This window comes from Sarcophilus harrisii, chromosome 6 (assembly GCF_902635505.1).
Source record: "Sarcophilus harrisii chromosome 6, mSarHar1.11, whole genome shotgun sequence".
In the NCBI taxonomy this organism is placed as follows: Eukaryota; Metazoa; Chordata; class Mammalia; order Dasyuromorphia; family Dasyuridae; genus Sarcophilus; species Sarcophilus harrisii.
In genome coordinates this window covers 241,000,590-241,026,646 of record NC_045431.1, presented here as the reverse complement: position 1 = coordinate 241,026,646, position 26,057 = coordinate 241,000,590, and the positions used below count along the sequence as shown (strand labels likewise).

The 26,057-nt window shown below is 59.2% G+C and overlaps 2 protein-coding genes across 2 annotated transcripts; one reads left to right on the top strand and one right to left on the bottom strand.

Moving 5' to 3' along the window:
- Positions 1–216: 216 nt before the first annotated feature.
- Positions 217–17,886, top strand: ACTN3 (actinin alpha 3). The gene is made up of 21 exons (XM_031941665.1): positions 217–377; positions 4,429–4,543; positions 6,802–6,921; positions 7,016–7,102; positions 7,185–7,272; positions 7,651–7,729; positions 7,836–7,917; positions 8,600–8,685; positions 9,828–9,920; positions 10,090–10,320; positions 10,406–10,553; positions 11,191–11,341; positions 12,727–12,835; positions 12,924–13,064; positions 13,585–13,767; positions 14,174–14,308; positions 14,888–15,067; positions 15,895–16,041; positions 16,162–16,227; positions 17,277–17,435; positions 17,548–17,886. Exons 1-21 carry the CDS (start codon positions 243–245, stop codon positions 17,704–17,706), a joined length of 2,694 nt encoding a protein of 897 aa, XP_031797525.1. The 5' UTR covers positions 217–242; the 3' UTR covers positions 17,707–17,886.
- Positions 17,887–18,427: 541 nt separating this feature from the next.
- CTSF (cathepsin F) lies at positions 18,428–24,351 on the bottom strand. Its single transcript, XM_031941684.1, has 14 exons — positions 24,068–24,351; positions 23,389–23,487; positions 22,011–22,083; positions 21,844–21,899; positions 21,671–21,746; positions 20,772–20,885; positions 20,510–20,655; positions 20,329–20,425; positions 20,166–20,246; positions 19,948–20,067; positions 19,778–19,842; positions 19,535–19,625; positions 19,253–19,311; positions 18,428–19,163 (listed from the first exon to the last, which is right to left on the bottom strand). Exons 1-14 carry the CDS (start codon positions 24,254–24,256, stop codon positions 19,089–19,091), a joined length of 1,341 nt encoding a protein of 446 aa, XP_031797544.1. The 5' UTR covers positions 24,257–24,351; the 3' UTR covers positions 18,428–19,088.
- Positions 24,352–26,057: the final 1,706 nt, after the last annotated feature.

Genomic DNA, 26,057 nt, shown 5'->3' with positions numbered 1-26,057 from the left:
TCGGAGGCGCCCGGATGCCCAAAGATCTCCCCCGCTTTTCTGGGCTGGGAGGGGGGCGGCAGGGATCCTCCTCCTCCCGGTTCTGTCTGCCCCCCCCCCCCCCCCCCCCCCCCCCCCCCCCCCCCCCCCCCCCCCCCCCCCCCCCCCCCGGGAACCCGATCCGGGTCCCGGGAGGTATTTATGGGCGCCGCCGTCGGGGCCCGGGGGCCGGGCGAGCCGGGGCAGAACCACGGGAGGCGGGCATGATGATGGTGCTTCAGCCCGAGGGCCTGGGCGAGGGCCAGGGGCCCTATGGGGGCGGGGAGTACATGGAGCAGGAGGAGGACTGGGACCGGGACCTGCTCCTGGACCCCGCCTGGGAGAAGCAGCAGCGGAAGGTGAGGGGGCCGGGCTGGGGGCCAGGGGCTCCTGGGTCCCGGTGAGAAAATGGGGGGCCTCGAGCGAGCGTCCCAGACCCGCCTCAGCGCCCCCTTTCTGCACAATGAGGCAGAGCTGGTCCCTGACGCCGGGTTCTCTGGCGGGGGTCTGGGGAGGGAGAAGGCCAGAGCATGTGGAGACCGCCCCCCCCCAAGATTTCCCTCTGACTGAAATCACGCCCCACCCCCAGCCTGGAATGGCAGGGGTTGTGGAGACCCCCCCAGCCTGGAGTGGGGGGAGGTGGGAGAAGCCCCCAGCCTGACGTGGGGGGGCTGTGGAGAAAGAGCTCAGCTTCAGAACCGCTCCCCAATCCCTGCTGGCCCCCAAGACTTTCACCCAAAGAGGCGCCCCTCCCCCATTTCTTCTGCTTATCTCCTGACTAGGGCCTGGGATGGCCCAAAGAATGAAGGCAGAGAGAAGGAGGCAGCCCATTTGGACACTGGATGTGGGTCCTTGGTCCAAACTCCTCATTTTACAGATGGGGAAACTGAGGCTTAAGAGAGACATGTACTAGGTCTCGTGTCTAGCCAGCGGCAGAGCCAAAACTAACACCCAGATGCCCCCGATTCAGGGATCCAGCCCAGCCCCAATCTAGAGCACCAGCCTCTAATTCTCAGTCCTCCCTATCCAGGAGGTGGGTGGGGGGGAATCTGGTCGAGGCTGGGGGGGAGGGGTGGCCCGGGTCTCCTTACCAGTAATCTGACCCTCTGGCCAGATGGACACTTTCTGCTGAGGCAGCGACTTGGGGGAGCCTCGGGAAGGGGTGTAGCTGCTGTCTGCTGGATCCTGACCTTTTAGGGTAGTTAGGAGGGTGTCCCCACCCCACCCCCAACTGTCCTTCCAAAACAGTCTGAGTTTGGAGCCGGGGAATCCCCTGCTCCATGTTTCCCCTCAAGGAGTTTCCCAGGAAGTGACCAGACCAGGGCTTCCATTACTCAAGCCCAAGGTGATTCCCAGGCTCAGGCCAAAACTGGGGTGGGGGGGGAGAGGGGAGTGGGTGGTTTAGCCCTGAGCCCATTGCTCTGTACCGAGGCCGGGGCTCAGCCTTCATCAAGCGTTTGTCAGCCTCCCTACCTCCGCTCCTCCTGGTCTTCGGGGGCTCCCCTTGGAGGCCGGCCCTGCCTGGGCCCCAGCCGCCGTTGCACTTGTGTCCCTGAGCCAGTTCTCCACATCTGATCCTTCCCAAGTCCCAAGGCCAGCAGATTCCTCCCAGGCTCCTCTAATCCCCACAAACCAGGACTGGCCGCCTGCCTCGAAAACCCTCCCCCAGCCAACTTAGCGCTAACCTCGGGCAGTGCCTCTGCCCTCTGCCCCTGAGCCCCTTTCTGCTGAACAGGGTCCCCTTCATCCTGGCCCTTCGTCTGTCTCCAGTGCTCATAGCAACCTCAGTGCCCCCAGCCCCCCTCCCTCTGCCAGCTCTACCATCTCCCCCCCCAACCCGAAATCCAGGAGGGCCCGGCCGCCCCTCACTCTCACCCCCTTGTTCTCATGAATGGAGCTCCCGATGGCTACCTCTTCTCGCCCACAGCACCACGTTCTGGCCCAGCCTCCCCCCAAGAACCAGCCTTCTGTGAAGTCTGGCCTCCCACTTCCTTGGCACCTCCACTTCCTTGACTCTCCAGGGACACCCCCCAGGTCCACGCCCCTGCTTCCCTGACTCTGCTCTAGGGCCGGGAGCGCCTTGTTTTGGCCGTGGGGTCCAGATGCCAAAAAGGAAGCCGCTCAGGCCTCTGGGAGGAGCTCTCCCTTCCCATCACGGCCTCTTTAGGGCTTCCGGCCCTCTCAGCACACTTCCCACCCTGAGCAGGGGCAGAGTTGGTCCCTCTGTTCCAGCCTCCAATCTCTGGCCTCCTTGCTGCCCACTTCAGTCCATGGCCAGCCCAGGACTGCTGCCCCCCCCCCCATTCCCAGGGCTCCTCCGATTCCTCCCTGAGTGATTCCGGGCCCTGTCCCCCACTGCAATGAGGCAGAAGCTGCTCTTCTATCCCCTTCCCCCCACCCCCTTTTCCCCCTTCTCTTCACCCTGACACCATTCCCTGTCCCCCTTCTTTAGGGCAGCCCCGATTGCTGCGTTTTTTCACTACCATGGTCAGCTCCTTTTCTCTTGCACCAGATCCAGCCTTTCCACCTTCTCCAGGCACCTCAACCATCCCTTCCCATCTTCAATCTCTTCTTTCCCACTGCTCAAGATGGGCCCGAATCTCCCTCACCCTTAAAAACCCTTCCCAAGACTGCCCCATTCCCTCCAGCCTCTCCTCCCTCTCTCCGCCAACCTCCTTGGGAGACTCCCACTCCTGCTTCCACTTCCTTTCCCCTCACACTTTAATCCTCTGCAGAGGGGCTCCTCATCACCCCAAGACACCGGCATCCCCAGTTCCCAGCAATTCCTTTTTTCCTGTTTTTTATTTACAAAACATTCACACAGGTAAGTTTTCAACACCGGCCCTCCTAAAACCTTGTGTTCCAAATTTCCCCTCCCCCCCTAGGAAATCCAATATATGTTCAACATATTAAGATATATGTGAAACCCGGTCTAGATATATGTGTTTTACAATGATCTTGTTACACAAGAAAAATCGGATCAAAAAGGAAAAAAATGAGAAAGAAAATAAAATACAAGAGAACAACAACAAAAAGAGTGAGAATGCCATGTGGTCCACACTCAGTTCCCACAGTCCTCTGGGTGTAGATGACTCTCTCCATCACAAGGTCATTGGAACTGGTCTCAATCATCCCATTACCTCATCAGCTCCCACATGTTTAATTATCGTCCCCCTGAAGACAACCATGGCAGTGTTGAGTAGAGGCTAAGGATGCTGGGCTAAGAAAAATCTGGGTCCAGATCTTACCTCACACACTTATAAGCTGAATGGCCCCCCAGATAAGTCCTTAGTCTCTCTGTGCTTCTTTTTACTTGTAAAATGAAGGGGTTCGACTCAATGGCCTATAAGGGTCTTTCTAGATCTAGGGGCCACCAGGTGGTGCAGTGAATGGAGCTCTGGGTCTAGAGCTGGAAAGACCCTTCTTCCTGATTTCAAATATGGTCTCAGACACTCACTAGCTATATGCCTCCAGGCAAGTCATTTTCCCCTCTTTGCCTCAGTTCCCTCTTCTGTAAAATGATCTGGAGAAGGAAATGGCCAACCCCTCCGGTATCCCTGCCATGAGAACCCTCAGTGGCTGGATGACCTCTAGATTTCTCAAATTCAACATGTAGAAAATACAGCGCATTATCTTGACCCCCAAAGCCATCCTCTTCTGAATTTCCCTACTTACGTTGAGCATGGATTCCCAGGTCCACCATTTTGGAGTCATCCTCCATTACCCATATCCCCTCACCTGCTGTACCAAAGCAGTCACCATCTTGTCATTTCTACCTCTATGACTTCCCTCTGGCTGCTTGTGCCGTCCCCTTCCTCAGCTCCACAGCAGCCCCTCACCACCTTTCAGAGGCACCGTTGCAATGACCTCCCAGTTGGTCCTATGGAGTCTTTCTCCTTTCCAGTCCGTTAATGAACAGCTGCCAAAGGGATTTCCCTCCATCTGGCCTGATCCCCACAAAACCCACTGACTTCTGTTGTCTCTAGGACCCTGTCAGGCATCTACTACCTGCTGCATCTCCCTGGGGTTCTCCCTACCCATAATGCCCCCTTTTCTGTCTCCATGCCTTGACCCTGGACGTCCCCAGTGCTAAGGATGCTCTTCTTCCTCGGCCTTCCTTTGGAATCCCTGGTTTCCCTTCCAGGCTCAGCCCGAGACCCTCCTTCATCACAGAGACTTCCCCAGGCCCTCCTGCTGCTGCTGCCCCGCCCTCCTCAAGCTGCTTTACTTTTCAGACATTTCTTATAGTTTCCTCTACTTGTTCTCCTCTGCTGATGTGGGAGCCTCAGTCTCCCCGTCTGTCCAATGGGTGCACACTAACACCTTCCAAGGGCCGTTGTAAGGCAAGTGGGCCCAGTCTGTGGTCTCCCAGGGAGCAGCTTCTAGCGCTTCTCTTCCTTCTGTTTCCAGACCTTCACAGCCTGGTGTAACTCCCACCTGCGCAAGGCCGGGACCCAAATCGAGAACATCGAAGAGGACTTCCGCAATGGCCTCAAACTCATGCTGCTCCTGGAGGTCATATCAGGTGAGGGCAAAAGCCAGGGGCCATAGAGTTCTCAGAGCCAGGAGATCATCCGGAGGCAGGGGCCCTCTGGGGTTTTATTAAGCTTCCCTGAGTGACCTCTTCTGTCCAGCTAGTGGGGTTAGGAAGATACCTTGCTGGTATATGCAAGGTGACCCTGAACAAGAACCTCCCAGAGCCCCCACATAGCCCCTGAGACTCAGAATAGTCGTTAATCTGCACAAGTAGAGGGAATTTCCACCCTGGGAGCTCCTCACAATGAGGAGCAAATCCTAGCTGTCCCAGAAAGGTAATTTCTGAATTCCTACCAGAAATATCAAAGAAAACAGTAATTTTCTTATTTTTCCTCCACTTATTTTCAAACTTTTCTCATACTCATTTATGCAATTTTAATAGTTTAGGTTTTTTAATTGTTAATGAGTATCTACCTCTTCCCACCTCCTATTAAAAAAGAAAGAAAAACATAACTCTTGTGACAAACACATATATCAAATCAAAGGATTTCTTGAATTGTCGGTTCAGTTATGTTCCATCGGACAGTGTTTTCAAGGACCCGTTTCCCATAACTCCTCCGGTATTGATTTTCTCTTTTTTGGTCAACTTTGACAATTTGATTAAAGTGAGGTTCTGTGTTGTTTTAATTTGCATTTCTTTAATTATTGCATATTCTTTTAAAATTATTTATTTCTTTTTAATTCTTATTTAATTGTTAATTATTGCATATTCTTTAATTATTAATGATTTAGAGCATTTTAAATATGGCTATTATGTCTAATAATAATAATAACATAACTACAATAATATACATTATATTAATATACTATTATTATATATTATCATTAACAATGAATTATTATTATTATTATTCATGGCTATTGATAGCTTGCTTTTCTCTGAAAATTGCCTCGTCATATCCTTTGATTATTTGTCAATTGGGGAATGGCTTTTTTTTTCTTTATAATTTGAATTATTGAAGAACTGAAGCAACTCGATGCAAAGATTGTTTCCTATTTGTTTGTTTCTCCTCTAATTTTAGATGAATTGGTCTTGTTCAAAAAATATTTATATCCTCAAAATTATTTTAATCTTTTTTGATTCTCTCTACCTTTTGGGTCACGAATGTTTTGCCTCTCCATAAATCTGAAGCATAATTTTTTCCCTCCCTCTTCTAATTTGCATAAATAAATATCACACTTTATATCTCGAAATCACATGTTCATTCATAGCTTATCTTGGGGTATGTAGGGTGAGATGTTAATCTGTACCAAGTTTTGCCAGATCACGTTCTAGTTTTCCCAATGTCTAATGTGCTCATTTGCATCTGTATATTTTGTACCTAATTGATTCTCTTGACCAACCTCTATTTCCTACCCAGTCCCAAGTTATTTTGAGAATTGCAGCTTTATAGTATAGTTTGAATCGGATACTTCCAGGCTTCCTTCCTTCTCATTTTTTTTCTCATTAATTCCTTACCTTTTGTTCCTCTGGATGAATTTCATTATTATTTTTTCTTGCTCTATGAAGTGATTCTTTAGTAGTTCAGTCGGCATGGAGCCAAAGAAGTAAATTAATTTCACGTTATTATCATTTTTATCAGACTACCCACGAGCAATGAATGTTTCTCTAGTTGTTTAGATCCATGTTTACAGAGAGTGTTTTATAATCGGGTTCATACAGTGCCCGTGTGTCTCTTAGCAAGGCTCCCGTGTCTTTTATGTTTTATCGAATTATTTATGTCATCTCCTTCCCTCCCCCTTTGAAAAGCAGCGTGGTATAATGGATAGTCTCGTCTTTCCCACATTTTGCTTGTGTGACCGTGGACAAATGGCTCAACCTCTCGTCATTGCTCAGACTCAAGGAGAAACGGGGACCACTAAACCATGTGAACGCCGTCTTTGTTTCATTGTTTTTATTTACGTTGTTCAGTGTGTCCCAGTTTTGGTCCCGGCCGCACTGAGGGGGGCTGTGGGCCTCATGTTTGGCCCCTCTGCTCTAGACTGCCCCCCAAAACAACGAATTAAAGAGAAGACACGGCCCGAAGCGTTGTTGCTACTTCCTTCTCCGGGGAGTTCCTGACGCCGCAAAACAGGCCCAGTTTCTGTCTATTAGATTGTAAGCTTTCTGAGGCAGGGAATGTCTTTTTTTTCCCATCCTTCTATCCTTAGTGCCAAGCATACAGTAGGTGCTTAATGACATTTCTGAGTTGAACTGAAAAGGTTCTTAGGGGCTTCCCATCATCTTGGCTCTCTCTTGTCTTCCAGGGGAGAGGCTGCCCAGGCCAGATAAAGGCAAGATGCGCTTCCACAAGATTGCCAACGTCAACAAGGCCCTGGACTTCATCGCCAGCAAAGGGGTCAAGCTCGTGTCCATCGGGGCTGAAGGTGAGGTACCTGGGCTAGCGGGGGGGGGGGGGCGGGCAGGTGGGGGATGCCCTGGTTCAACCTCCTCTCTCCCTGGCCTGACTCTTCCCCCCAGAAATTGTGGACGGGAACCTGAAGATGACTTTGGGCATGATCTGGACCATCATCCTCCGCTTTGCCATCCAGGACATCTCTGTGGAGGGTGAGAGCCGGGCTGAGTGGGCGGGACTGGCCCTGGAGGCCCCTCGGCCTCCTCACGGCCCCTTTCCTCTGCTTCCTCCCAGAGACCTCGGCCAAGGAGGGTTTGCTCCTGTGGTGTCAGCGGAAGACGGCGCCCTACCGGAATGTGAACGTGCAAAACTTCCACACGAGGTTCCCGCTCGGGGCCCCCAAATGCTGCCTTACCTGGGTCACTCTCCCTGGAGGGCCCCTATGTGGGAGCAGCTAGAACCTGGGGTGTCAGAGCTGGGGGGCCTGAGAACCTGGGGGCCCTGAGAACATGGAAGGTCAAAGTTGAGGGGGAGGAACTTAGAAGTCATGTCCTTTTTATAGAGGAGAGGGGGAAGGGGCAGTGAACGCTTGTTGGAACCAGAACCTCCTGCCCTCTGGGTCTCCTGCCCTGGATGGCACAAGATTCTGGGCCGAATTGGCTCAGAGCTCAATGGCCCCTCAGCTCAGGGTGGGTGGGGGGCTCACGGGCCACGGTCTAATGTGGGGGGAGGGCTACAATCTTGCTTCTCTCCACCCCAGCTGGAAGGACGGCCTGGCCCTCTGTGCTCTCATCCACCGGCACCGCCCCGACCTCATCGACTACGCCAAACTGCGCAAGGTGGGGCCCTGCCCCGGCCAGCATCTGGCCCCCTGACTATGTCACTGATACTGCTGCCCCCTCCCCTTGAGCCTGACCTCTGACCTGGCTCTGCCTCCCCTCCCAGGATGACCCCATCGGCAACCTGAACACCGCCTTTGAGGTCGCTGAGAAGTACCTGGACATCCCCAAAATGTTGGATGCAGAAGGTGAGCGTGACCAGGAACCAGTGATGTCCGCAGACACAAGGGGCTCGGCTTTCCTGGGGGGGCGGTGCTGTGCTGGGCGGGCAGTGGTGGGGGCGGCACTCAGCTTTCACAGGGACAAGATGCAGTGGAAGGAGCCTGAAGGTCTGGGTTCCAATCTCACTCCAACCCTTGTGTGACCTGGGCAGCTGCTTGGGCTCCCTGGGCCTCTGCTTCCACATCTGTAAAATGAAGGGGACTTGGAGCAGGCGGCCCCTGAGGTCCAACTTCTTAGCCCTCCCATGGCCCCTGCAGGGCGCCTGCCCCAACTCACTTCCCAGGGCATTCTGGGACTTTTCTTTCTTTTGTTGTATTAGCTTGTATTTTATTCAAATAAAAGCAAGGGTTGATGAGGATTTTTTGAACACAGCAATGTTAAATGTAAAAGAAAAACACCTAATATCATACCCAGAGTCTGCCCACCTTTGTGGTCACGAGATGAGAAGGGATGGGCGTTTTTTACAGGAAAAGGCCTAGGAAATTTAAGGTGCTTGTCCAGTGTCACACAGCTGGTAACTGCCAGAGTCAGGATTTGAGAGGAAAAGGCAGAGACAGAGACAGAAAGAGACATAGAGAGAGGGAGGAGAGAGTCACAGAAACAGCGGGGGAGAGGCCGGACTTCTAAGGCCTGTTTCCTCTCCCCCAGATATTGTGAACACCCCCAAGCCGGATGAGAAGGCTGTCATGACCTACGTATCCTGCTTCTACCACGCCTTTGCTGGGGCTGAGCAGGTGCAGGGAGCAGGGGCTGCTGTGGGGATGGGTTGGGGAAGGGGGCAGCTCGGAGGTGGGCCGGAGTCCAAGGCCGACTAGGACGAGGACGTGGAACAGGTGTTGTTCCCAAGGCCTTGGGTTTGAGTCCTGGGATTCTGGAAAGCCACAGCTTCATCCTTTTGGGGCCTCCATTCCAATCGGGGGATTGATCAAATGAGGAGGATTTGCCTTTCAGTGCCTACTTGGCAAGGGTGCTGGGCTCCTGCCAACTACTCTTGGCTGAGTTCTGAGGTTGAAGCTGCTGGAATTGGGGGGTCCCCCGGGATTCATCAGCACCACTCTGCAGCAGGAGAAGCACATGGAACCAGTTTCACTGGGGGAAGGAAGGGGGGGTCACATGGCAAACCTGCTGGAACCAGGTTGTAGAAAGCCCTGGGTTCAAATCTCAGGCAGAGTTACTGAGGTCTTTGGGGCAAGGCACTTGCTGTTGCCCGCATGGAGTGAGAGAGCTGGACCCTGTGTGCCTGAGGGCCGTTCCAGCTCTATAATTCCCTGAGTTTCTGAAAGAGGCCATGGGAAGCTGCCCTGGCCATGGGAGGCTGCCCTGGCCCTGGAACTTTCCCTAAGAATCCCTGCTCGGGTCTGTTCCTGTGTCCCCCAGAATTCGGGGGGGGGGGAGCCTGCGTGGCAGGCCCCTCTCCTCCTCCTCCATCCTGACTGCTTCCAGCCTGGTCCCCGCAAAGGAAATAGGCCCACGGGCTTTTCCTGCATTGGGTAGTGATGCTACTTTAAGTCCCTAGGGACCCTGTTGTTCCAAGACTCAGGTTTTGGGAAATGAGCCCCATTCCTCCTCTATTCCTTCACCCCCTCATTTGACAAACATTTATTAAGTCCCTGCTGTATGCAGAGCACTAGGGCCATAGGGGATTTGTGGCCTGGGAGTTAGGATACAAGGACAGTGAGAAGACACGATATTGGACACGATTTTCTCCACCCTGGTGGAGATCCAGGATCTTGGGACCTTCCGGGGGGAATTCAGGCCGCTGCACGTGGGGGAGGCTGGGGCCCTGTAGCTGTTGGAGGGAGAGCCAGCCTGGAGGGGACAGAGCCCACCCAGGAAGCGGCCTGAGGGAGTCTTGCCTTGGACCCTCTCCCCACAGGCCGAGACAGCTGCCAACAGGATCTGCAAGGTGCTGGCCGTGAACCAGGAGAATGAGAAGCTGATGGAGGAGTATGAGAAGCTGGCCAGCGAGGTGGGTGTCTCTGGGGCCCCTGATGACCGGGACACATTTGGCCTTGGGGCGTAAGGGCCAGAACCGGATGGCCTTTCTCTGGGGAAGCTCCCAGGCTGCCCAGGGGGGCCCAAGCTGGCGGGCTGGATGGGAGAAGCCGGGGGCAAGGTAGGAACCTTCTCTCGGCCAGTTGCTGGAATGGATCCGCCGCACGGTGCCCTGGCTGGAGAACCGGACCAGCGAGCCCAGCATGAGTGCCATGCAGCGGAAGCTGGAGGATTTCCGGGAGTACCGGCGACTGCACAAGCCGCCCCGCGTGCAGGAGAAGTGCCAGCTGGAGATTAACTTCAACACGCTGCAGACCAAGCTTCGGCTCAGCCACCGGCCCGCCTTCATGCCCTCGGAAGGCAAGCTGGTCTCGGTGAGCACAGAGGCCCAGGGCCTGTGGGGGGCGGGGGGCACGAGGCCGGCCAGGGATGCAAAACGACCGTTCTCCCCCTCCTCAGGACATCGCCAACGCCTGGCGGGGCCTGGAACAGGCTGAGAAGGGCTACGAGGACTGGCTGCTGGCCGAGATCCGGAGGCTCCAGCGGCTGCAGCATCTGGCAGAGAAGTTCCGGCAGAAAGCTTCCCTGCATGAGACGTGGACTCGGGGTGAGGGCCTGGTGTGGGGGTGCCGGCACCTGCTCCATTTCTTTCTGCAGTCGCTCTGGAGGACAGAAGAGGGTGTCCGAGGGAGAGCGATTCCACTGCCCACAGGGTAGAACCAGGAGCCAGGGGGCGGGATGGACAGATGACATCATATTGATGTCAGGAGAAGCTTCCTATCAATTAGAGCCATTCCAAAGTACAAGGGGTGAGCTCTCCGTCCCAGGAGTATTCAAGCAGAGGTGGGATGGCCTTCCTTCAGGAGCAGGATTGTGGGTATTTTTCCTGGGTGTGGGATGGGCAGTGAGGTCCTTCCAGCTGCACCCATCTGTGATTCTGGCTGCGTTTCTGTATCAGCCGCTGGTTCTGATAAAAATAACTTGGGCAATGAATAAGAGGGGTCCGGGCACAGAGCCCCAGAGTGGGCGTCAGGAGGCTCGGGTTGGGGTCCCACCAGCCGGCTGTGGGTGAAGGGTCCCCTCCCCAGGTGGGGCCAGGGTTTCTTGCTTTAAAATGTCAGGATTGGTCTCCCTGCAGGTTAAAGTCCGCTCCGGCCCCATGCCCTCTGACAGATGGTGCCCTCTGACTGTGGCACCCTGGGTGACTGTGGGGGCCCGGGGTCACCTGCCTCTCCCTCCTCCAGGAAAGGAAGATCTGCTGAGCCAGAGAGATTATGAATCGGCCTCCCTGCAGGAGGTGCGGGCCCTGCTGAGGCGGCACGAGGCCTTTGAGAGCGACCTGGCCGCCCACCAGGACCGGGTGGAGCAGATTGCTGCCATAGCCCAGGAGCTCAAGTACGGGCTGCCCCGGCCCCTCCTCCTTCCCCCTCCTCAGGGTGCATGTCCCCCTCACCTGGTCCATCCCGTTCTCCAGGGACTCCCGCCTCTAGCTCCAGCCTGGGGCACTCCCCTGCCCCCCCTCCTTCCGTTCCCCGTGTCCCCAAAGATTTGGGGCTAGTTTCCCCATCCTTGGGGGGGCTTCAGGGACCCAGCTACACCTGCTCTCAGGCCCTCCCCCACAAGGGAGTGAAGTTCCGGAGACAGAACAAACTCGGGTCCAGCTCCGCCACTTGCAGCCTCCGGGACAATATCATCTCCTGGAGACCAGTTTTGATTTTCAAAGCCTGGCCCAGTATCTTGTACCCGATAAATTGGAACCGAGGGCAGGGGGTCTGGCCCCAGATATGCCGGGGGCCCAGCCCTGAGACTGAAAGCAAGAACTCCCATTGAGGAAATGCCCTCTACCAGTGCAGATCACCACCTGCTCTGCAAGAACCTGCTCACAGGAAGGGGTTTGGGATGGTGGCTGGTCGAGGGATTGCTCAGTGTCACCTGCCCAGGACATGGCGGAGGCTGGCCTTGAACCCATGACTTCCTGACTCTGAGGCTGGCTGTCCCCAAAACCTCCTTGCCATCACAGCCTGTCAGCTATTTCTATCATCATTATCTGCACTTTACAAATGAGTAAACTGAGGACTCTAGAAGTGAACTGATGGAGTAGACAAACATTTTTAAAGGGTCTGCTTTGTGCCAGGCACTGCTCCTGCTCATGGGTATGGAAGTCAAGTAGCACCCATGAAGCACCTACTGTGTGCTAGGTACTGTTTTTGCCCATAGAAGTCAAGTAGCATGTATTAAAAACCTACTATGTGCCAGGCACTGCTCCTGCTCATGGGTATGGAAGTCAAGTAGCACCCATGAAGCACCTACTGTGTGCTAGGTACTGTTTTTGCCCATAGAAGTCAAGTAGCATGTATTAAAAACCTACTATGTGCCAGGCACTGCTCCTGCTCATGGGTATGGAAGTCAAGTAGCACCCATGAAGCACCTACTGTGTGCTAGGTACTGTTTTTGCCCATAGAAGTCAAGTAGCATGTATTAAAAACCTACTATGTGCCAGGCACTGCTCCTGCTCATGGGTATGGAAGTCAAGTAGCACCTATGAAGCACCTACTGTGTGCTAGGTACTGTTTTTGCCCATGAGTGTGGAAGTCCATATGAAGCACCTACTATGTGCCCGGGCTGCTGAGGGATGGGCTGCAGGAATCATGTCCGGGGCAGGGCAGGAGTGGAGGGGGGGCGCCCCGGCCCCAAGGCCATTGCCTCTCCCTGAGGGAGGTGGGGGCCCCCCCCCCGGGGCCGGAGCTGCCCCGACCCCCAGCGACCCCCTCCCCTTTCAGTGAGCTGGATTACCACGACGCAGCCTCCGTGAACAGCCGCTGCCAGGCCATCTGCGACCAGTGGGACTCCCTGGGGACGCTGACTCAGAAAAGAAGGGATGCCCTGGAGGTGACGGAGGGGCCGGGGGCGGGCAGCGGGGGGAGGGCACGGCGGGGCGGGCGGCCCGTGGGCAACCTCGCGTGCCCCCCCTCCCCAGAGGATGGAGAAGCTCCTGGAAACCATAGACCAGCTGCAGCTGGAGTTTGCCCGCCGGGCGGCGCCCTTCAACAACTGGCTGGACGGGGCGGTGGAGGACCTGCAGGACGTGTGGCTGGTGCACTCGGTGGACGAGACCCAGGTGGGTCGCTCGGAGAGAGCGGGAGAGGGTGGTACAAGAGGCCCCGCCCACTTCCTCCTCCCACCCACGTCATTGGCTGGCCGAGCTTTCCGTCAGCAACAGGGCCCGTGCCCGTACTTGGTTGCTCTTCACTCATTGGCTGGCCCGGGAGGATTGACAGCCGAGCCAGCCTGTGGGGAGGGCGCTTGGCTTCCTAGTCCCCCCCCCGCCTCCTTTGCGGATTGTGTGAGCCCGAGGAGCCGCGGGAGGGACGCCTGTTGGGGTGCCCGCGGCCCCGCCCTCTCGGCATCTCCTGTTGGGGGCTGCGGGCTGGGCCTCGGGGCAGGGGCTTCTCCGGGTCCGAGGGTCCCGGGCCTGGGGGGCTAAGACAGAGAAATGGAGACGGGCAGACAGAGCCCTGGCCAGGAGGGGCCCGGCTGCCCCCCCCCCGGTGTCTCCCCTCCCCGTGCCCCCCGCCCCGGCTGCCCCCTCCCCCCTCCGGGGCCCAACGTGAGCCCGGGCCCTCGCCGCTGTTCCCCAGAGCCTCATCACGGCGCACGAGCAGTTCAAGGCCACCCTGCCCGAGGCCGACCGCGAGCGGGGCGCCATCCTGGGCATTCAGGGGGAGATCCAGAAGATCTGCCAGACCTACGGGCTGCGCCTGCCGGCCTCCAACCCCTACATCAGCCTCACGCCCCAGGACATCACAAGCAAGTGGGACATGGTGAGTCCGGCTCCTGTTCCCGCCCCTCGGCCCGCTTCCCTCCCCCAAGCCCCCTGCGGGCGCCGTCCCGTCCCCCGGGGCTCTGGGCGGGCACCTTCCCGTCCCCCGGGGCTCTGGGCGGGCACCTTCCCGTCCCCCGGGGCTCTGGGCGGGCACCTTCCCGTCCCCCGGGGCTCTGGGCGGGCACCTTCCCGTCCCCCGGGGCTCTGGGCGGGCACCTTCCCGTCCCCTGGGGCTCTGGGCGGGCACCGTCCCGAACCCCCGGGGCTCTGGGCGGGCCACCCTGCACAGGAGACCTCTGAGGTCCTGCGGGTCCTGCCCTCATTTAACTCACACGCAGTGGGCCCAGCCCCCCACGCCCCCTTCTTCTCCCCATCCACCCACCCGCCTGGTGCCCATCGCTCAGGTGCGGAAGCTGGTGCCCAGCCGGGACCAGACGCTGCAGGAGGAGCTGGCCCGCCAGCAGGCCAACGAGCGGCTCCGCAGGCAGTTCGCGGCCCAGGCCAACGCCATCGGCCCTTGGATTCAGGGAAAGGTGGAGGTGAGAAAAGCGGGGGCCAAAGGGGGAGGGGATGAGGGCAGGGTGCGGGGCCCGCCCTCGCCCGGCTTTGGAGGCAACAGCGATCCTGATACAGCAAGGGTGGGCCCCCCATGGGCCGGACCTAGCACCAGGTGGGCTCCCCCCCATGGGCCAGATCTAGCACGAGGTGGGCTCCCCCCCCCATGGGCCGGACCTAGCACCAGGTGGGCTCCCCCCCATGGGCCAGATCTAGCACAAGGTGGGCCCCCCCCCCATGGGCCGGACCTAGCACAAGGTGGGCTTGCCCCTAGCGAGCAGGGCCCTGGTCTGGGGACACAACAGGAATATCAGGAGGAAGTTGGTGGCCGAGGAAAGTCCAACTGAAGAACACCTGAAGAGAAACCTCAGGCCTCAGAACCCAAAGTCCTTTGCAGGGAGACTTCACGAGGGCAGGTGAAGGGAGGGACGGGCAACAGGTGGAGAGTAAGAGAGCAGAGGCATTTGCATGGGAAGAAGCACCCTCCAAAGTTGGCACCCGAAGGCAAAGCTCTCGTTGCCCTACCCTAGGTATCACTGACCAGGCTGTCTTTGACCCTGCAGGAAGTTGGCCGTCTGGCCGTGGGGCTGGCTGGCTCCCTGGAGGAACAGATGGCGGGACTGAAGCAGCAAGAACAAAATATCATCAACTACAAGAGCAACGTGGACCGGCTTGAGGGCGACCACCAGCTGCTGCAGGAGAGCCTGGTGTTTGACAACAAACACACCGTCTACAGCATGGAGGTTGGTGTGGAAGCAGAGGGATGGGGGGTGGGGGTGGGGAGGACAACAGAGGGGGCTCTAGTGGCCGGCATCATTCAGCACTTGTGGGCCCCCACCTGTCTGGGGAGACGAGGGACCCGGCGCCATCGGCATTCTTGGGGCGGAGATTGGTCCTGACATTTAACCAGAATTTCAGGGTTGCCCTCTGTGGTTACAGTAATAATATCCTCCTGAGCTCTGAGTCAATCTTCCCATGATTCTCTAGTTTCTCCCAGTGCATTCCCATTGCATCATCTCTTGATCCTGCCCAGTGCCCAGGGACCTGCTTTGCCTCTACTGCTTGGGGCACAATGGGCACTTGAGGGTTTGCTGCCTGGGGGACTGGTTACTGTCCTGAGCCCATGGCCCAGATGGGACCATTCTCCTTCAAGTTCCTTAGAATATAAGCCCAGATCTCAAGAGGCAAAGGCTGCAAGTGGACTTTTCTCCAGCTTCAATAGCAGGAATTGTCAGTTGGGAGGGCCCTTAGAACATGGAATGTCAGAGCTGGGATGGCCCTTAGAACACGGAACGACAGAGTGGGAGGGTCTTTAGAACATGGAATGTCAGAGCTGGGGAGGGGCCCTTAGAATATGGAATATTTTAAGCTGAGGGGGATTTAGAGAACTAAAGCCCCAGAGAAAAAATTGACTTGCCCAATAGGAGGAAAGCTGCTCAGAACTTGAATCCAGATCTCCTGCCTCCAGGGATTTTAGAGCTGGAAGGGACCTGGACTTCTGTTCTCCCCATTCTGCCTTGGCTGCTGAAGACCAGGGTGTCTTAATGCCCCCCTTCTGTCCTCCCTCTAGCATATCCGCGTGGGCTGGGAACAGCTGCTCACCTCCATCGCCCGGACCATCAATGAGGTGGAGAACCAGGTGCTGACCCGGGATGCCAAAGGCCTGAGCCAGGAACAGCTGAACGAGTTCCGGGCCTCCTTCAACCACTTTGATCGGGTCAGTAAAGAGTCCTGGCAGGAGAGCCGGGGAGGGCTGGGAGGGCTGCAGAATTGTGCCCGTGGTAGAGGCAGGAGGGGCCGGATGCTCAAGGCTTGACTTTCTCCTTGACTATCCCAGAAACGGAACGGGATGATGGAACCGGATGACTTCCGAGCCTGTCTCATCTCCATGGGCTACGACTTGGTGAGTTTCTCCAGTCCCTCTGCACACCCTGCTCTCCCGCCCCACGATAGGGGGGACCTGAAGGGCTTATCCCATAGCCCTCTTCCTCCAGCCATTTCTGCCCCGGCCCCCTCCTCGCTCTAGGAGCTCCTCCCTTCTAGCATGAACCCAAACCAACTTTGAAGCCTTTTCAGTCTGGCTTGTCCCATTACTCTCCATGCCGGCCAAACAGCCCCTTCTGCTGCTCCCCGTGACAGTCCATTTCCCAGCCCCGAGCTCTGGCAAGGGCTGTGCCCCTGTGAAAGTCAATTCCTTCGGACCCTGATTCCATTCCAGCACTAACCAATCTGACAGAATCACATCAAAGCTCTGGGTATAAGACCCCACAGCCGTGAGCTGCAGATTCACCTGCTCGATTATAGGAAGTTAAAGGCCCTCCTCCCTTGTTTCTCCTAGTCATGCTGACCAGGCCCAGGGTTGTGAAGTTGACTCAACTATAGGGAAAGTCCCCCAGAACCAACCTCTTGTCCACAGGGGGCAGGTGACCCTCTCATGACCACTTAGCTCGCTGACGAGAGAGCGTGCCCCATTTCCTCCTGCCCAACCTAAGGAGAAGCCCGTCCACCTGGTGTGGAGACACTCCTTGCTTCCCTGACTAGGGACCCTGCTGACGCAGCACACAGCAATCAATGGAACTATTGTCTTTGCTATAGCTGTTCTTGAGTGTTCAGACCCTGAGCCCTGAAACAGTGGGGCCCTGTGAGGAAGAGGGACCTCGGACTCTTTAAGTGCCATTGGCTCAGAACCAACACTTTGCTTGTTGGGGGGATAGTTTTAGTCGCTGCCCCCCTGCACCCAGACCAGCCATCACCCCTTCGAGCCCTCTCACTCCTCCAGTTTGGCCACCAGGAGGCCTTCCCGAGCCCCTCGGCTTCCAAAGCTTCCCCCCTGTTCCTGTGCACATTCCCTTCTCGAGGACGGCGCCAGCTCTGTGTCCCCATTGCTCTGGATCCCGTTCCTAGCGCCACACCTGGCATGCAAGGAACAAGCACCTGCGCTTTGCCTCCTAGGGGGAAGTTGAGTTTGCCCGCATCATGACCATGGTGGACCCCAACGCGGCCGGGGTCGTCACCTTCCAAGCCTTCATCGACTTCATGACCCGAGAGACGGCCGAGACGGACACGGCCGAGCAGGTGGTGGCCTCCTTCAAGATCTTGGCGGGAGACAAGGTAGGTGCTGGGGCCGGACCCCGCCCCCGGGGAGCCCTCCTGCTGGGAGTGAGGGCGGTCTCTGAGCAGGTGGTGGGGTCGGGGGCTCTGACCCAGCCCTTCTGTCCTGCAGAATTACATCACGAGCGAGGAGCTGAGGCGGGAGCTGCCGCCCGAGCAGGCCGAGTACTGCATCCGCCGGATGATCACCTACACCGGGCCCGGGGCCCCCTCAGGGGCTCTGGACTACGTCGCCTTCTCGAACGCCCTTTATGGGGAGAGTGACCTCTGACCCTTTCCCTTGCACCCTCAGAAGCATCCGACCTCCTCCTTGCTTGGGCAGCACCTAAGTGCTCCCCGACCCCCTCACCCCAGTTCTCCCCATAAGGTCCCCTCCCCCCTCAAAGGCGTCTGTGAGCTTAGAGTCACCTCCCTCCCCACTGGCTGCACTCAATAAAGCTCCTTCTCCCCAGCTGGGACCCCGACTCTCCTCTACTGGGGGCAGCGAGCAGGCCGGGAGCCCCGTGGGGGCTAGTCCCACTGAGCCCCCCCACGAAGGGTCTCTAGCCTTGGCAGGGCGGGGGGGGGGGGGCGGAATGGCTTCTGAGGGGCCGGTGATGAGACCTGGGGCCAGCGACCCTCGGGGGGCCCATCAGCCATCCATTAAGCACCTACTGTGTGTCAGTCCCAGTGCTAGCACAGGGCTGCAGGCAAATGGCCCCTGCCTCAGGGAGCCCTAGTAGGGAGACAAAATGTCCCACGGGCTGAAGGGGAGGGGACTGAGATCAGGAGAGGCCTAGGGAGAGGCGGCTGCCCCTGGTCTGGGAGCTGGGAGCGGTAGGGGGCCACTGGGGGTCGGGGAGCAGGGGAGCGGCACAGGCAGGCCCCCAGCTGACTGCGGTGTGGGAACGAATGATGGGGGCCCCAGACCCAAGCTAAGGCAAGCTCCCCTCCTCTGAGCCGCTGCACCCGGGTCTGACTGTGCGCCCTGCAGAGGAGCCGCTGCACCCAAACACAGGGAGGGAACTGTCTTTATTGGTGCTGGAGGGGCCCCGGCGGCCAGCCCAAACTGCACTGCCGGGGGAAGGAGGATTCACACCATCATCCAGAGAGGGAAACTGAGGCTCGGGAAGGGCCTGCAGTAGCTGGGCTTGAGGTCCTGCTTCACTCGAGGGGACCCCATCCTTCCTGCTCCGGCTGGACCCCCAGCTGCTCTTGGCTGGTGCTGAGCCCCCCCCCCACCTTGCCTGCCTCCCCCACACCTCAGGCGGCCCTGGGCAGGGGGTGGGGACAGCCTTGCCAGGGCTGAGGGCGCCCACAGCGCTGGGAGTTGGCAGAGGCTAGTCTAGGGGTCAGGAGCCAGACCAAGGCTAGTGTAGGGGGTAAGAGGTCAAGAGCCAGGCCAAGGCTAGTCTAGGGGTCAGAGGTCAGGAGCCAGGCCAAGGCTAGTCTAGGGGGTTAGAGGTCAAGAGCCAGGCCAGGCCAAGGCTAATCTTCAGGGATCAGAGGTCAGGAGCCAGGCCAGGCCAAGGCTAGTCTAGGAGTTAGAAGTCAGGAGCCAGGCCAAGGCTAGTCTAGGGGTCGGAGGTCAGGAGCCAGGCCAGGCAGCTGCCGAGATGCTGCCCTGCCCACAGGGGATGCTGCTTTTACTGGTTCGGGGCCGGAGTGGGCTCTCTAGTCCACGATGGCAGAGCTGGCCATGGCATTCACCCCACAGGCCCGGGCCCCTCGGTATAAGTAATAATAACCCTGGAAGGAAGGAGGGGGACAAAGCTCTGTAAGAGAATGGAAGGAACCAGACGGGGGAGCAGCTGGGGGCGGGGGCAGCTACTACTTACCTCCTCGCCCCAGTCGGGGCCCCAGCTGTTCTTGATGGCCCAGAAGGGGATGCCGGAGCCTGCAAAGAGAAGCCAGGGAGGCTCAGAGGCCCGGAGGGGCCTGGGGGAGCCTGGCCATGGCCCCAGGAGCTGGCACAGCGCGCCCCTCCGACATGGAGGGCTTGAGAAACAGCCCGAGGCTCAGGGGCTGAGGCCGATGGGAAGGACGGAAACAGGGCCAAGTTGTCCCCCACCCCCACCCCGCCCTGCCCCCCACTGCCCAGAAGTCATCGGGTGACTTACGATGGCCATAGCCCACAAGCAACACAGCGTGGTCAATGAACCAGGGGCTGCAGAGGGGCCGGAACGGGTGGGAGACTCCCCGGCGGTAGAACTGGGGAGACAGAAGGAAGATGGAGCGTGGAGGAGGGCAGAGGACCTGGGGGGTCTGAGGGGGAAGAGCTGAGGGCCTGGGGGGTTTGGGGGGAGGGCTGAGGGTCTGGGGGGTCTGCAGGGGTTGTGGGGGGGAGGCCGGGGTACTCTCACCTGCATGGCGAAGGCGTTGAGAGCGATGGAGACGGGGCCGTTCTCCGCCAGCCATGTGGCAAGCTCTGGGGAGAAAGAAACAAACGGGGTGACTCGCATGGGGCGGCCCTCAGGAGCTGAGACAGCCCAGGGCTTCCCAAAGACCCTTCCCCTTCCCACTCCCCCGCCACCTTCTTCATCACGGCTCAGATCCACGGAGCTGTTGATGTAGACCCTGGCCTTGTCGGGAGAAAAGCTGCAGCGTTCCTTGCGGCCCTCGTAGCTGTAATCCTTCTCTGTCTCCAGGCCACCTGGGGAGGCAGGCGGGGAGACCCTCACTGGGGGGGCCGGGAGAGCAGCGCCGGACCCCCTGCGGACCCCTCCCCCCAGTGGGGTCCCCTCCCCCTACCGAGCTTCTCGATGGCCGTGTAGGCGTTGGAGGGCAGGCCTCCGCCACAGGCTTGGTCCAGAGTGTCGCAGTCCACCAGCTCTGCAAGGAGAGATGAGGGAAGGTCTGAGGGCCCAAGGGTGGGGGCAGGGCCAGGAAAGTCCAGAGCCGGAGCCGTCCCTACCCTGCTCGGAGAGGGCCAGCAGGGCCCCTCGGCGCAGGAACCACTGCCCCTCCACGTTGCCGGTGACAGAGAAGGCCCAGCAGGAGCCGCAGGCGCCCTGGGGAGAGAAGGAGGAACGGGGGTTGCCTCGGAGCCCCCCCAGACTCCCCCCATCGTGGGCTTTCCGTGGCCGAGCTCCCACCTGATTCTTGACGCCGGTGACAGCCCCGTGGTCTCTCCAGTCCCAGGAGGCCGGGGCCGGGCCTCGTGTGGCAGGACCTGGCCTCAGGGCCCGGCCTGGGAGGCTGCTCAGCAGGGGGTTCAGATAAGAAGTCCGAAACTCCTCCTCTGCAGGAAGGAAATGGGTGCCCAGGTGGGGAGGAGGCTGGGCAGGGGTGGCCCTCAGCAGTGCCCCCACCCCCATAACTCCCATAACCCCCACCCCCGCAACCCCCACCCCGTACCTGTGAGGTCACTGAACTTGGTGACTCCGTACTCGGCAGAGCCTCGGTCCAGCTCCTGCACCTTGCGGGCCAGCTCCAGGTTGCGGGCAAAGATCCCCAGGCGCCTCTGCGTCTCTGCAGACAAGGAGGGGCTCACCACGTGGGAAGACACACGGGCCGGGCCTCCAAGCCCCCGGCCTCTCCCCTCTTCTCCCCCCAAGCGAGGGCCAGAAGGGGAGGCTCTCCGGGAGGGCGGCTGCCCGGGGTCGGCACCGTGCTCTGTGGCTGCAGGTTCTCGCTAAGGATCGCAATTACCCAGTGAGGGCTTGGGGAAGGGAACAGGTGTTTACGAAGCACCTTCTGTGTCCCAGGCGTGGGCTGCACGTGGTACCCGTGTGATCTGGGTTCTCCTCTCCCGGCCTCCCCAAAGCACTTAATAAGTGCCTGTTGACTAGCTGACCCCTCTACACCAGTGTTACTCACTGTGGCTACACAGCCTAAAGCAAAGGTCCCTGTCCTGCGGGACCTTCTATGGGAGGAGAAAACACAGAGACAGTGAAACAGCCACCAGGGAATGGGGGGAGAGCAGGGCGGGCCCCCTGGAGGAGGTGGCCCTGGGAGAAACAGGGGGAGAAAGGGGGCACAGAGTACACCTGGGTAAAACTACTGAAGGAAAGCTGAGGGAGGGGAAGGGTTGGGCCCATCCCACAAGATCTTTTGTAAAGTCCTTGGCACAGAGGTGGTGCTCAATAAGTGCACATTCTCTTCCCTTTCCTCCACAAAAGCCCACAGGGAGCGGTGCAAGTTTGCTGAGGGAGAGGACAGACACATCACCTGAGCTGAGCTGCCTGCGAGGGGGCAAGGGCAGAGACGGGCACGAGGCCCCCGGGACAGCCGCCCCCCCCCCCCCCAGTTCTCACCTGTGGCATTGGCGTAACTCTTGTTGTAGGTGGTCAGGAAGTCCTTGAAGAGCGAGATCAGCTGCACCGAGTCCTCCTGAAACAGAAGGAGGGGCTGCCCACACCGGCCCAGGCACAGGGAGAGCCAGGCCCGCACCAGCCCGGCCCACACCGGGACTGCTCTGGCTTCTCACCTGCGCTGCAGGGGCGGGAGCCTGGCGGCCGGAAGTCCAGTGGAGACGCTGGTCCCCTAGCCAGGAGGGAAGCAAAAGCAGCTGTTGGGGGGAGCCCGGGCCCAGCCCCCCCCCAGGAGCCCCTGCCCTGCACAGTGCACCCTCCGGCCCGGACCCTCTCCGCTCACCCGGCCGGCCACAGTCTTGCTTCAGCAGCGTCTGCTTGGCCCACATCTGGTCCAGGACTTCGAAGTGACAAAGCTGAGGCGGAAGAAGAAGCTTGGGTTGGGGTGGGGGATGGGGGAGCAGGCAGGGCGGGGCTTCCCCACAGCAAAGGGTCCAGCACGGGCAGCCCAGGGGTGCGAGCCCTGCTTCAGACGCTTCCTCCCAGGGACTCTACGCAAAGCCCCTGCTCTGTCTGAGATTCTGTGGGCCGTGTGTAAGTCGGGGCTGGGGTTAGGCTGGAGGGTCTCAAAGGCCCCTTCCAGGTCCGGAGCTGGGATCCATGATCCTCCTGGCACAAAGGGCCCTTTGCCCGGACTTCTCCTTTGTACCACTGGCCCCCCACCATCATCACCTCCTTTAGGGCAGGGCCAGTTTCATTTTTATTGCCTAGTATACTTCCTGGCACACAGTAGGTGCTTAATAAATGCTCACTACTTGACCCTGGTGTCAGGAAGACCTGAATTCAAATTTCGCCTCAGACACTTCCTAGCTGTGGGATCCTGGGCAGGTCACTTAGCCCTTTCTGCCTCAGTTTTCTCATCTGTAAAATGGGAATAATAATAGCAGCGCCCTCCCAGGATTGTTGTGAGATTCAAATGAGAATAGGCATAGTGCACACAGCAAGTGCTCCATAAATGTTGGCCATCATTGCTCTAGAGCGAGCTCGGGTGGGGGCAGTGGGGGGAGGCTGCTCCCGGATCTGCCAGAGGGCAGCAGCTGGGGCTTGGAAGCTGGAACCCCCGGCTGCCCTTCCTGGGGTCCTCACAGCATCCCTGGAGGCGGGGGCTGGTTCCTGCAGGCTGGGGCTGCCCTCCCGGGAGACTGGAACCCCAGCGGGGCAGGTTCTGCTCCGGCCCTTCTGCCTCAGCCGGGCTTAATCGGTGTCTGTGGGATGGAAGGAGCCCGGCCCAAATCCAGGGCCCAGGCTGCCCTGGGACCCAGCCCCAGACGCTCAGGGAGAAGCAGGCCTCGGGCAGGATCCCTGTGCCGGCCCCACCCCCACCCCGTAGGCGGGCTCCTGGGAGTGACTCAGGGGGGACTCGTCCATGGGGGGGGCGGCTGCGGCCTCGTGATGCTCCCTCCCAGCTGAGTCAGCCCCCCCCCCAACGTGCTGGGGCCGGACCCAGGGCAGGCTCACCACCCCCACCCCCATCCCCCGCCCCCCTGCCCCCCCCACGTGCTGGGGCCGGACCCAGGGCAGGCTTGCCCCGCCCCCCCGCCCCCCCCACGTGCTGGGGCCGACCCAGGGCAGGCTCGCCCCCCCCCTGCTCCCCCTCCCCTCCCCCCCAACGTGCTGGGGTCGGCCCAGTGCAAGCTCAGAGCTGTGAGGCCGGTGCTCACCAGGGTCCCCGAAGGGCGGGCGTCCTCGCAGGCCGTGGGGGGGCCGCACGGCGGCTCCTGCAGCGTCACTTCTAGGGAGTACAGCTGGCCCTGGGCCATCTGAGCAAAGGGGAGGCAGGGTCGGAAGGGGAGCGGGAACCTGGGGCCGCCCTCCCCCTCCCTGGCCCCGGCCCAGCAGATGCTGAGGGCCCCCGCCCCCCGCTTTGGGGTCCAGGGGTGTCAAACGTGCTACGCAGGGAGCAGAGAGTGGGGGCAGGGCTGCCGAAGGGGGGAAGAGAAAATAAATTAAAGTGGGATAAAACTGGGGAGAGTGTTTTAAGAGCAGGTCCATAGGTGGTCCCCGGGGATCCTTGGGTGCAGTTTAGTGACCTCGCTTTTACAGAGGTCGCCCCTCCAGGTAGGGGGGCAAGATCTCTGGGCACCCATAGGGATAATCGGCACCTACAGGCTCCACCCCCAGGGTCCGACTCCACCCCATCCCTCAGGCTCCGCCCCCGAAGCTAAATCCCCCTGGTCTCCTCTTACTCAAGGTCCTGCCCCTGAAGGACACTACCCAAGGGTGCCCTGTCCCTCAGCTGCAAGCTCCGCCCACCCCTCTCAGGCCCCGCCTCGAGGCCGCAGGCCCCCTCATTTCTGCCTTTTACAAAGGCCCCGCCCGCCTCCAGGCCCCGCCCCTCACCTTTAGGCCCCGCCCCCGAACGCTCAGCAGTTCGGCCGCAGCCCCCAGATCGCGGCCCCGGTTGTAAACCTCCATCGCAAACCGAGCCGGGGCTTCCAGCGCGGGGTCTGACGCCGGCGGGAGGCGCCAGCCCTCCCCGCCCCGGAGCAGAGACCACAGTGTCGGGAGGAGCAGCTGCCAGACCTCCATGGCCGGACGCGCGGCGGGCTCCGGATCTCGGGCGGCCGCCGACCTCGGCTCTCACTGCTCCGAGGCCCGGCGCAGCCCCTAGTGGGGGGGGGCGGGAACTGCGCCGGCCAATGGGCGTGGAGGTCGCGCCGCGCCTGCGCCTTTGCCTGTTTACAGGCGCACGTGGGGCGGGGCCCCCCTCCCCCTCCCCCCCTCCCCCTTTCTTCCTTGGTTAAAGACGGAACCCGGCGGGCTCCGTGTCCCGGCCCGTGGCCGTTCCACCGGGAGCGCGCGAGCCGGGACGTCCTCAGAAGGAAAAGCGCCTCAGGGAGAGCGGCGGCTTCGCGCTGGCCCCGGTGCAAACCCTCCCTCAGGCGCTCGCAGCCGCGAGATCCCAAGCCAACCGGCCCCTCCGCGCCTCACCTTCCTCCTGCAGAGCCGGGATGAGGGAGGCCTTTGCTGTCCCTGCAGCCCGGCCCGGAGCCCTCCCCTCCCCCATCCCGAATTACCCGGCCCCAGCGGTGCCCCCTCCCCCACCGGCCCCCCCGTCCCCGCGTGCCCCGCGCCGCCCGGGACGTCCCTGCCGCTCGCTGGCTTCTCGGGGACCAAACGAGCTGCGAGAAACGGGCGGACGTTTGGGCCTCCTCGGTCCGGAGAAGGGAAACAAACTAGAAAACTAACCCCCTCCCCCACCCCCCCCACGAGGCTCCCCGGGGCGGGACCGGCTGGAAGCCGGGCTGGAGACTCATGGGTGGGTGTCAGGCAGCGGGAATCCGGCCGGACTCGTGCTTCCGGGTCAGACGCCGCCCTGGGGCCCGGTCTGGCAAGCCCGAGGCCTCGGAGGGGCGGCGCTGCGGGCCCGGCCGCCTCGGGTCTGGGGCTGGAGGGGCAGCCGGTGCAGGGCCCAAGGCTTAGCGTGGGGGGGGAGGGGCTGGGACAGCCCGATCCCCTGTTGGGATTAACAACACCTCGGAGCGTCCCTTTTTGGCCAGAATTTCTAATTGAATGAAAGGCCCTGGCATCCTGCCAGCTGCCGTGTCTAGGGAGGATATGCCTTCCCAGGGATGGCTGAGATTCTGAAAGGATCACAGAGCACTGGGGAATACGGTTTCTTTTTTTTAAATTTTTTTTTAAATTTTATGACTTTTTATTTACAAGTTACATGTGTGGGTAATTTTTCAGCCTTGACAATTGCAAAACCTTCTGTTCCAATTTTTCCCCTCCCCCCTCCCCCTCCCCCAGATGGCAGCTAGGCCCATACATGTTAAATATGTTAAAGTATAAGTTAAACACAATATAAGTACACATGTCCTAACAGTTATTTTGCTGCAGAAAAAGAATCGGGCTCCGACATAGTGTACAGTTAATCTGTGAAGGAAATCAAAAATGCAGGTGGGCAAAAATAGAGGGATTGGGAATTCTATGTAATGGTTTTTAGTCATTTCCCAGAGTTCCTTCCCTGGGCGTAGCTGGTTCAGTTCCTTACTGCTCTGTTGGAACTGGTTTGTTTCATCTCATTGCTGAGGATGGCCACGTCCATCAGAATTGATCATCATATAGTATTGTTGTTAAAGTACATAATGATCTCCTGGTCCTGCTCACTTCCCTCAGCATCAGTTCATGTAAGTCTTGCCAGGCCTCTCTGTATTCATCCTGCTGGTCATTTCTTACCGAACAATAATATTCCTTAACATTCATATACCACAATTTATTCAGCCATTGGAAATAGTGTCTTAAATGGACCACAACCCGCTTCAATGTGGCCACCAGAGGATGGTAAGGAGGTCTTGGACGTCAGGTGTGGCAGGCAGAGGAAGGGACA